Raw genomic sequence first — 11,924 nt, forward strand, 5'->3', positions numbered from 1 at the left:
TGCACACAACCATCTTAATTAAAGTACTATGACCAACATCTAAAAAAGTTTAACAAGTGAAAACAAGGCCCAACCACAACTGCCCAATAACAGGGATTACATGACTCACACATAACCTATTACTGGACCACCATCCAAAATCGGTTGAATGTATCCCTTTCTATCATCTCCCAATGGTTCCATCCAAAGGCCATAGGCGCCGATCCTCCACACACCCAAACATTCATCTAATTGTTTGTTCAAAATGATCATTTTCGTTTGCAGCTCGTGATGCCATCATCACAGGAGGACATCGAGGAAACTTCAGGTGTCGCCTGGCCAATAACATGATTACATGACTCAGACACATAACCTATTACTGGACTACCATCCAAAATCGGTTGAATGTATCCTGTTCTATCATCTCCCAATGGTTGCACCCAAAGGACATAGGCACCGATCCTCCACACACCCAACCATCCCTCTAATTGTTTTTTCAAAATGATCATTTTGTTTGCAGCTCGTGATGCCATCATCAAAGGAGGACATTGAGGAAAATTCAGGTGTCGCCCTTTTTTGCTATCTCAGAGGTGGCTGGGGTGTTTTGCTGCGCGAGTGTTTGTGCTGTAAGCGTGCTATGCAACTTCTTTATGGATCATGAGTATTTGTGGAACTTTTGTGCAAATAGCCATTTGTGGCTTTATCTATAAAGGAGGGCGAAAGGCCTTTTGTCCAAAAAAAAAGGTTACAGCCACAGTTATTTCCATAAGAACAATGTTCAAAAGATAAAGGACTTTTATAAGTACCAAACGTTCGGATTTTAGCAATAGGCAAGAATGATCCTTACTTCACTCTAATTACATACATGCATGTATTAGAATGACTAATTTACCTTTCACGTGCACTCCTCCCTCTAATTACATGCATATATGCACAAAAGGTCGAAAAGCTGATGTCATCCTAGATTCTTTTTTTTTCAAACTTCAAAATGTTTTGTAGCTCAAACCGTCGCTCCGATTGAAAATCGGTTTTCACATAAAAAAATCATCGCGACGAGATCTTCGAAACGAGATCCCATGTTGGTATGTTTCAGCGATATTTTTTTCCAGTCCAAAGTTACCACGCCTAAACTACGTAAGCTATCACCACTGCAGCACGTAACTTATCATAGTGTTTGCACTGAAGTTATCACAAGGATGTTTCGACTACTTTATCCATGCGCCGAAGTTATCATCGGGTCTACGGTTCATACATACCTTATTTACACATAAGTATCGGATATACTTTTTCAGCAATTCTGTCCCCTCCTCACCTTCGGCCAAAGTTCTTATTTTAAACACAATACAAACGCGGGCGCTCATACACACACATATCCTAACCCCTATAAACGCACACACGCGGACACACTACCCCTATGAGCATCCGAGAGACTAGGCCGACACTTCATCTTGAGATTGAAAAAAGTCACCACAGATGCCTTTGTAGTTCACGCATTGTTTTTTTTTTTTTTTGAGGGAAGTTCACGCATTGTTTTGTACTTAACAGGATATTGGCATGTTATTTACACCCAAGTTATCGGGGGTATGTTTTTCAATAATTTTTTCCCTCGGGTCAAAGTTACCATGGTGATTGTACCTAGGTTAGAAGGTCCATGGTACGGAAGTTACCATGCTACTTACATAGAAATTGTCGGAGTACGGGAGTATGCTTCAACAGTTTTCTCTTGGGGTCAAAGTTAAACACAATGTTTGTACGTAAGCTACCAGGTCCGCAGTGCGTATATTACCATCATATACATAGAAATTACCGGTGATATGTTTTCAAACAAAAAAACTCCTGGGTCAAAAGTTACCGCGGTGTTTCTAGGTAAGTTATGAGGGATGTTGTGCATAAATTACCATGCTCTTTAAAAAGAAATGATCGGGCTATGTTTCATACTTTTTTCCTTGGGTCAAAGTTACCATGCTAAGGGTATGTAAGTTATCAGTCAGCGTGTGAAAATTACCATGATAATTGCACAGAAGTTACCGTTGTATGTTTCAACAAAGTCCCCTCCCCCGTCAAAGTTACCAGACCCGAGGTACATAAGTTATCAGATTTGCGGTGTGTAAATTATCATGCTATTCACACAGAAGTTACCGGGGTATATTTCATCAACTTTTTTCCTGATGAATAAAAGATTATCGCGGTGTTGGCATGTAAGTTATCAGGTATGTGATTCCTAAAGACCTAAACTACTATGCTATCAGATAAAAAAGAGGTTACCGCGGTGTTGCCCCGTAAGTTATCGGATCTTATATTTTAACAACAAAAAATCTGGGTCAAAAAAAATTGTTGCGGTGTTTGTATATAAATTACCAGGTTTGTGGTGTGTAAATTATCAGACTATCCAACGTATATTTCAAAACAATTTTTTTCCTCGGGTTTACACACAAAACAATGATTGGAGTTCGAATTCTACACGAAGAGAAACATTCTTTTCTCTATAATTACTCATCGAGAGGTACAAACACAATGCATCAATCCTTGAAATAACTTGGTCCATGGGTCTGCCCCCTCGTCCCGTTTTTTCTCGCTATCAAACAGACTAACAGAGTATAAAACTCAGCTAACCTGAAACGAAAACACAAAAGTAGGCTCAGTCTGGGTGGTTGCGTAGCTGCTCCTCAACCAGCAGGTCGGAGTTCAAATTCATGTGGGCGCACTTTTTTTTCTCCGCGAAATCTTCGCGCGCGTCATAAGCAGATCGTGCAGTAATGCGCACGCGAGAAGTGGTCGTTCGGATCTAAAGACAAAATCCGAATGTTCGGAAATTACATATGTCGAAAGATAAATCCCTCAGCCTTAGATGGAGCAAGCTTATTTGCTTGTCATCAATCATTGTTAAATATCAATTGCCGCCCATTTTTTTTTAGCACAATGGACCAGATATCGTGTTTGCCCTTTCCAGAAATTAAGGAGTACAAACTATACACAGATCAAGCAAATATATGGTCACTGGGAGTGCAGGACTGTCTGAGACAACATGCCTGTTCAGGTAGTGAATTATTTGACCAAACCATCACTCTGAATGCCTTGCATCCAGAAAAAAGGTTTACAAACCACAGTTATTTTCTGTAAGAATAATATTCAAAAGATAACTCCCTCAGCCATAGATGGAGCAAGCTTAGTTGTTTGTAAAGCATCATTGTTAGATCAATTATCGTCCATATTTTTTTAGCACAACGGACCAAAAACCTTGTGTGCCTTTTCCAGAAATTAAGGATTACATAGTATACAAATCAAGCAAATATATGATCATTGGCAGTGTGGGACTGTCTAAGACCAGATGCCTTTTCAGATAGTGAATTATTCAACCAAAACATCACTTGGAAGTTTCTTATGATAAACACAAATTAAACGAAGCATGAATTTTATCCTTTTGCTGTCGGGTAGTTCTTTGAAATGCAGTCATGTGACATGTCAACCTCATGCACCGGTGGATTTTGATGCAGAGCCACCGGCGACACAAGAGTGGTTAAGGCTATGTGGCCGTCTGGCCGAGGCAGGAGACCTTGCCGAAGTGGTTAGGGGGGTAAGATTGTTGGTTTCGTGGAAGCCGCTGGAAACCCCAAGCCAAAGGTTAAGAGAATACAGTGGACCGCGAGGTAGGGTAGCTGCCAACGCGCAGGGGATACCTTGGCAGAGGGTTTACAACGGGGATAAAGGTGAAAGAAGGAAGACAGAGTCTGGAGGTTGCAGAAGTACAGCGAGCTATTGGATCTAAATCCAGTGGTTCAACAAAATCGACTGCCCCTATAAAAATAATCAGGCCTTTTGAGTTCTAGGCAGTCCTTTACTTTTCAGACATAATGTAAGTATGTATTAAACGGCAGATCCAATTATAGCAGGAATATTTTATCTTGATAAAGGAAATGGTAACCACAAGCACAAAGAGTTGGTAAATAAATCACGCACGAGATAAGTCTCTAACTGATTTATTTATTTTAGAAGCGGGGAATTGAACTCACCCTAGAAATAGATTCTGCCGAAGGAGTGCCGAGTAGATCAGTCATGAGATCCAATTGATGTACCACATTTTTGCCAGGAAAGAGCGGCCTCCCTGTAAGCATTTCTGCAAATATACATCCTATGCTCCAAATATCAATCGCAGGAGTATACTGCAAAAGCAAATACTAAGTTCAGTACAGTGAACCCCGAATTGTCCAATGTGGTAATATTGTGCATTCACATGGTGTCAACTGTCAACAATCAAGTGTACAAGAAAACTCAGATTTATGAACAAACTCGACAGCATCAAGAGGATACTGATGCTCACAGATGAATTATCACGGATTCAGTCTCTAATTTGGTCAAGGTCAAATTTTGTCGAGATGGAGTTTCTCACCTTTGAAAAGAAGGAGCCACATAATTCTGGAGCACGATACCACCTTGTTGCTACATAATCCTGGGAGAAAAATGGCCAGTCGAGCATAAAAGTCTAAATTTTGGCTGGCTGCTTACATAATAGACATAATCATTCTAAGCTTTCATTAGAGCGAAGTACATACCGTCCAGAATATCGCGGACGGGGTGTCATTGAAGGAAACCCGAGCAAGGCCGAAGTCGCAAATCTTGAGCTTGCAATCGGCATTGGCTAGAATGTTCTTGGGCTTGAGGTCCCGGTGGAAGACATTGGCAGCGTGTATGTACTTCATCCCACGAAGCAGCTGGTAGAAAAAGAACTGATGGTGCTCTGGGCTGAGGTCGTCGTTGGCCTTGATGACCTGGTGGAGGTCGGACTCCATGAGCTCGAAGATTATGTAGATGTCACGGAACTCGCGGCGCGACGGCGGGAGCATGATGTGCTTGATCTGGACGATGTCTGGATGGCGCAGAAGGCGGAGCAGCTTGATCTCGCGGAGAATGCGGGTGGCGTCGGCGACATGCTCGAAGACGTCGTCGATCTTTTTGATGGCGACGCTCTCGCCGGTGTGGGTGTCGACGGCAGACGCCACGACGCCGTAGCTGCCTTTGCCGACCACTTCGCCAACCTGGTATCGGGTCGCCTCGCCGTACTCCGTGAAGAACCCCCCCTTATCCGAGCCCTGGAAGCGTACGAGTCAATCCAGCAACCGGATACGCATCAGGCGAAGCAAAATGTCAACTAGGGTGGTTCACATGCCGCGCCTTTTTAGCCATGGCGCCCGCCGCGCCAGTCGCCCCGTGCTCCGGAGTGATGTGCCGCTACCCCGCGCCGTCTCCCTTCCCCCCGGATCCACTCCTCCGATCCGCTGCGGCGCCCTCGTGCGCGCGGTGTGTCGTGCCTCCGCCGGTGCTGACGGTCGGGGATGAGGGAGGGGGGTGTGGACACGGCGAGGGAGGAGGGGGAGGCGCGCGATAGGAGCGGGAACAGGGGCCATATTCGTACGGCGAGGGAAGGTGCTCGACTGGGCAGTGGACGCCCGATCGCCGCGGTAGCGCGGAGCGCGGCCAGGGATATGGGAGCAGGTGTTCGTGCGGGCACGGCACGTGACTCAACGGGGCGTAGATGTTGGGGTTGGACACGGGGGCTGCGCCGCTGCGGGAGCACCGCGCCGGCCGCCGGCGAGGGAGAGTCAAAACCAGATTCTCCGACTTGCTGTGGTAAAGTCACACGTCAGAGCATCTCCAACAGCCGCGCAAAGCGCGGCGCGCATCGTCAGGTTTGGCGCAGCGCACAGTGCTGGCTCCAGCAACCGCGCTAAAATACAGCGGGCGCGAGCAGTCCGCGCATGTCATATTTGATACATTTTGAACACAAAATAAATTTCACACATCACAAAACAAAGACATGGCATATAATTTAAATCACAAACAAGTTGATGACGAAAAGTTCGTTCAAATTAATGCCCACGGCATCATTCAACCAAGTTCAAAATGCAAACCAAGTTTATGATACAAACGAAAGGCACAACAATCAAGCCTCGTCCTCGACTTCATCCTCATCTTCCTCCGATTCATCCGACTCCTCCGAAGATGATTCTTCCTCCCCCTCTTCATTGTTGCGAGCCGCATCCTCATCACATAAAGCTCGAACGGTGTTGGCAAGATCTTCAACGACATCTTCATGCAAAGGTGGCACACCGACGCCCGGAGGTGCACCCATGCCTCCAATGAGAGACGCGAAACTCATGCCACCCATGCCGGCCATGCCGCACGGAGGTGCTCCGAAGCCACCCATGCCTCCCGTGGTCTCCATGGTAGCTCCAAAGCCACCCATAGAACCCATGCTGCCCATGCTAGCTCCAAAGCCACTCATGGCATCCATGCCACCCATGCCTCCCATGCCTCCCATGCCGCCAAGGCCACCGCCACCCATGCCGCCAAGGCCACCGCCACCCATGCCGCCAAGGCCACCGCCACCCATTACGCGAATCATGGCTCTTTTTTGGATCAAAACTTCTTCACGAGCAAGATTGACATACTCCTTTTGCGCATCATTGAACATAGATGTGTCCAAGAAGAACAAGTGATTCTCCCATTGCAACAATTTAGATCGCTCCTCCATGCCCACCTTCCTCTCCTCCAATGCCATTTTTCTCTCCCCGGACGCCACCCTCCTCTCCACAGCCGCCAACCTCCTCTCCTCGGTCGCGACATCTTGGTTCCTTGCCATCTTCCTCACCTCGTTGGCTTCTTTTCTTGCGTTGACAATTGCTTCCATAGCATTTTTTAGCTCATCATCTCCTTTCCTCTTCCTCTTTTCTTTGGGTCTTTCTTGGTGCCATCCGGTCGTTTTGGCTTCGAGTATGAAACCGAGTTTGGTGTGGGGCTTCTTTTGCCATCATCACTTGATGCATCCTCCTCATCATCATCTTCCAAATCAATTTTTCGCTTGCATTTTTTGCTCAAATCCAAATCATCAATATCTTCATGCTTCTTCCATTTCTCATCATCCTTCAATACTTCATAGCAATGATGCAAGGCAAATGGCCTTCCTCTCTTGATATTCCCCTTCTTGGTCCTCTTCTCCTCTCCTTTGAACAAATTTTGTGCAATATTTAACTACATGAAAACAAAACAAGTTAGCACAGGGAACACCAATAACAAGCATGATGAACATGAATGATGAAGCACTTGCCCTATATTCATCATTGGTGCCACTTGGGTTCAACTTGTCAACCGCCTTTTGTGCGGCCGCCCATTGTTGACAATCCTTGTTGATTGTTGACCACCGGGAGCGAAGAGAACGATCGGAGCAGTCAATTCCGCTCATGTTGCATAGATCAAAGTGCTCTTTCATCCGGAGCCAATAAGCATCTCTACTTTGATCACCTTCAACGGATGGATCCCTCGACACGTCCAACCAAGTTTTGCATAGCACGACGTCTTCGTCGTTGGTGTAGTTGCCTGCTCTTCCCTTCGGTACGTCGACAATGCCCTCACCATCCTCATCCACCTCGAACTCATGGTCTTCAAAATGCATGTCATTGGTTTGAGACCAATGCAAATTGTTGGACCAACACCCATAGTTAACATGTATGCATCATCGTTGACACTACAAAGTATGTCGAACAATGCAAATAAGCTATCTATATGTATGCATTCAAAAACTAACAACAACAAAAAAGGTTGCGAAATTTTATACCTTTCGGGCATTTCCATAAACACGTTGTGCGCGTCGGCCGCCGGCTTAACGAGTGAGCTCGCCGGTGCTTCGGTAGCCGCCGTGCCCGTCGCACGCCCTGCAAGCTTCTTCCTCGACTGCTTGGAGGAGCCGGAGCCGTCCGCCGCCTTCTTCTTCTTTGCAAAAACCTTGCCCTTCTTCGCCCGCGCCGCATTTGGGAGCTTCGAGAGGGGGGCGCCGGCGCGACGCCACCCGCCACCGAGGTCATCCACGGCAGCATGAAGAGGCCGCACGCGATGCCGGTGCTCGGAGGAACTCCGGCGAGGGGTGAAGACAAAGCTCCCCGTGCTAGGGTTTGCGGCGGCGGCGGCGGAGTGGTCGTGACTGTAGGAAGGGGTGAGGGGGGTGCCGGCGCGGGAGTCCATCGGGCCAGTTCATCGGCGATGGCGCATGCAGGGCTAAGGTGGCGCGGCGGAGAGAGTGCGGCGCAAGCGCTCGAGTGTCCCGCGGACGGAAGCGGGCGCACCAAATACACAGTGCGCGATGGCGATTCGGACCGCGCCCCCAACTCTATATGCCGCGCGTGCTTATTGCGCGTCCGCTAGAGCCACTCTACCGCTTGCGCGCGCTAAAAAGGCCAAATTTGCGGCGCGACACTCATTTTTGCACGGCTGTTGGATATGCTCTGAACAGTACATCTAACTTTGCTCCTTCTCAGATGTTGGATACAAAGTTGACACTCTGGATTAGATGCAACATAATACTTCGAATAGTACTTTGATACAGTACCAGCAAACAATATCAAAGTACAATGTTAACTATATTAGCGCATTTTGCAGATTCCATGATACCATCAAACAACACATGATTATGTTGTAAGGCATCTGACGAAGAACGGGACGTTAGCAGCACGGGCCGCCTTTTATAAGTAATGGATGACATATAATAATAACACTACGAGTCGCTATGGTGGTTCTCGATCACAACTGGTATGGAAGAAAAATTTAGAGTTTGAAACAACCGAGAAAAATTAAATTTTTCCTATGGAGATGCCTACATATGTTTTTGCATTCTAGCAAATTGTCACATCGAAAGTATTTCTCGGTGTCCAATATGCCAAGCTGCAGCGGAGGATATCAAGCACACCTTGTTTATGTGCGAGAGGGCAATGACAGTTTGGACTGCGATTGGGATCGGGAAGATGGTGAAGGATGCATGGGTTGTTGACAGCTCCGGTCCAGTGTGTTGGAATTTCTCTGGTGTTATTCTTCTGTGCAACACACCTATGATGATTCGATAGAACTCCCACAATTGATTGCTATGTTGAGTTGGTTCATTTGGTGGCAGCAGAGACAACATGTTCGAGGTCAGATCATTCAGACGACTGCGATCAGCGCCGGCTATTCATGCTTTGGCTCTGAACTTCACACGGGCGGCGGGAAAGAAAATCCTACACCTAGATGGAACACTTGGCCTATTGTCCTGGTATCGCAACAAGTATTGCATGTTGATGCTTCGTTTAGTGAGGATCTTCACTCGGGATCATGTGGAGCTATAGTCAGAGACCACATAAATAATTTCATTGCTACGTCTACCTCTAGCCTTGCGCACATGGTAGATGTCATCTCTGCGGAAGTAGCAACACTCCTTGAAGGATTAAAGTTAATTCAAAGCTTGGGGTGCAATAATGCCTTGTGAGGATGGACAACATTATTGTGGCCGATGCTCTACGTCATAATGAAGGGCATTTTGTGGTGTCGGCTCCAGTTTTAGATTATTGCAGAGGGTTACTAAGAGAGTTCAGGAAGGTTACTATCGAGCATTGTAACAGAGAGTCTAATATTGTTGCTCATGGTCTATGGTCTAGCTGAGTGGGTGTGTGCAAACACTCGTATTGTATTGGTGGATGCACCTCCGATTTTATTGCTAAAATTTTAGTAGATGATGTAAGCTTTATTGGAGTTTTCATAAAGCTAGCCGTGAAGGCCTTCTCGTAAAAAGAACACTATGTTTGCCTACCCTTCACCATCTTCCATGTGCATTGCTCATAGCAGATTTTGCCCCTTGGCTCCGTTCGTTCACCCGATCTTGATTGTTTTCACCTATTTCTTTTTGTTCATGCAAATATGATTGTTGAACATCTTTCTAGACGAGGATATGATTTGTTGTAATATGGATGGTAGAAATATATTTCTATAATTTGAATAAATAAAAACAGCAAGGTAGCAAGTGACAAAAGTGAGCACAAACGGTATTGCAATGCTTGAAAATGAGGCCTAGGGTCCGTACTTTCGCTAGTCAATCTCTCAACAATGCTAATATAATTGGATCACATAACAGTCCCTCAACGTCCGATTAAGAATCACTCCAAAGTTCTTATCTAGAGGAGAACATAAGAAGAAATTGTTTATAGCTATTCTTTCCAATCGTTCTATCCAAGAATTTGTACTAAAATAACACCAAGTTATTCTGTCTGATCAATCTATCAAGAGTTCCTACTAAAATAACACAGAGTTATTCTTTCCGATCGATCTATCAAGAGTTCGTACTAGAATAATACCAAAGCAAATTTAGGTTCATAATACTCGATCCAACACAAGGAACCTCAAAGAGTGCCCCAAGATTTCTACCGAAGAAACAAAGACAAGAACGTGCATCAACCCCTATGCATAGATTACCCCAATGTCACCTTGGGAATCCGCGAGTTGAGTGCCAAAACATATCTCAAGTGAATCAATATAATACCCCATTGTCACCATGGGTATTCATATGCAAGACATATATCAAGTGCTCTTGAATCCATAAAAGTATTCAATCCGATAAGAACAAAATCTCAAAGGGAAAACTCAATTCATCATAACAAGATAGAGAGGGAGAAACACCATATGATCCAACTATATTAACAAAGCCCGCGATACATCAAGATCTTGCCATCTCAAGAACACGAGAGAGAGAGAGAGAGAGATTAAACACATAGCTACTAGTAAAAACCCTCAGCCCTGGGGGTGGACTACTCCCTCCTCATCATGGTGGCCATAGGAATGACGAAGATGGCCTCCGATGATGATTTCCCCCTCCGGCAAAGTGCCGGAACAGGGTCCAGATTGGTTTTTCATGGCTACAAAGGCTTGCGGCAGCGAAACTTCTAATCTAGGGTTATTTCTAGGGGTTTCTATATTTATAGGATTTTTTGGCGTTGGTTTCACGTGAAGACGGGCCTCGAGGTGAGCATAACTTACCTGGGCGCGCCTAGGCCTCCTGGCGCGCTCAGGTGTGCTGTGCTCACCTCCTTCACCTTCTGGTCCTCCCATGAAGCTTCTAGTGCCTCTGTTCTTCAAAAAAATTAGTCAAAAAGTTTCGCTGCATTTGGAGAATTTTGATTTCTGCACAAAAAATAACACCATGGTAGTTCTGCTGAAAACAACATGAGTCCGTGTTAGTTCCATGCAAACCATACCAAAACCATATAATATTGTTGTAAACATGGCATGAATACTTCATAAATTATTAATACGTTGGAGACGTATCAAACATCTATAACCTTTGGAAATTAGCATCATAGAAGGTAGATAGACATATGAATCTCATCTGGAAAACTGCTGAAGCGGAAGGCGAATATTGAGCCTTCACTGATGTTGAAGGTCCTTGCAACTTTAGGCCAGTGCCTGTGGATGATTGACCATCCATCCTTCTTCCACTTCAGGAAGACTTCAATATTGTACCATGGGTGTTGTATGAATACCTTCCTCGCCTCGTGACCATTGTGACACCCGGATAATTAGACTACAGTAATTTCCTGCTAATGATGCCACGTCACCTCTGTCACTGTAGTTAATCTCGGGTTAGTTCAAAACCGATTCAAATTCAAAATTTAATGAAAGGAAAACAATAAAAAGTTTTCAAATATTAAAACTGAAATGTCCGGGTTGTGCCAAGTAATGCAAAGTTAATTGTGGAGAAGAAACCCCACTTTCATAGAATGTTTTAATACTCTAAAATGATTAAAATAGTAGTTGAAACGATTAAATAAGTGCCTTTGATATTTTATAAAATGATAAACTATGTTATTTTGAGGTAAAACTTGTTAGGGTAGTGGGTTATTTTGAAACACTATTTTTGGAGCTATTGTCATATTTTACTAAACTAAAAAAATATGTGTAACTGAAATAAAACAGAAAACAAAATAAATAAAAGGAAAGAAATAAAATAAAGCAAAAGAAAAACAAAAAAACACCCCCACTGGGCCAACCGAGGCCCAGCTGGCCAGCCCAACTGGGCAAAGGCCCAATCGGCCAGCCCACCCCCACTCACCTTATCCCCCCACCTACCGAAACCCTAACCGCACCCCTGCACTCCC

The 11,924-nt window shown here is 45.1% G+C and overlaps 1 protein-coding gene across 2 annotated transcripts in view; it reads right to left on the bottom strand.

Moving 5' to 3' along the window:
* The window catches only part of LOC119276375 (mitogen-activated protein kinase 16), an 11,055-nt gene extending 5,466 nt beyond the window's left edge, over nucleotides 1-5,589 (bottom strand). The window contains exons 1-4 of one of the 2 annotated variants that reach the window (XM_037557428.1): nucleotides 5,149-5,588; nucleotides 4,530-5,066; nucleotides 4,367-4,426; nucleotides 3,990-4,139 (exon numbers count right to left, since the gene is read on the bottom strand). In XM_037557428.1, the coding sequence (XP_037413325.1) occupies nucleotides 3,990-4,139; nucleotides 4,367-4,426; nucleotides 4,530-5,066; nucleotides 5,149-5,160 (759 nt within the window). In that variant the 5' untranslated portion in view covers nucleotides 5,161-5,588. Of the gene's footprint in view, nucleotides 1-3,989; nucleotides 4,140-4,366; nucleotides 4,427-4,529; nucleotides 5,067-5,148 lie in introns of both variants that reach the window. The other variant, XM_037557429.1, reaches the window with a different exon arrangement.
* Nucleotides 5,590-11,924: the final 6,335 nt, after the last annotated feature.

Source organism: Triticum dicoccoides, chromosome 3B (assembly GCF_002162155.2).
Source record: "Triticum dicoccoides isolate Atlit2015 ecotype Zavitan chromosome 3B, WEW_v2.0, whole genome shotgun sequence".
Taxonomy (NCBI): domain Eukaryota; kingdom Viridiplantae; phylum Streptophyta; class Magnoliopsida; order Poales; family Poaceae; genus Triticum; species Triticum dicoccoides.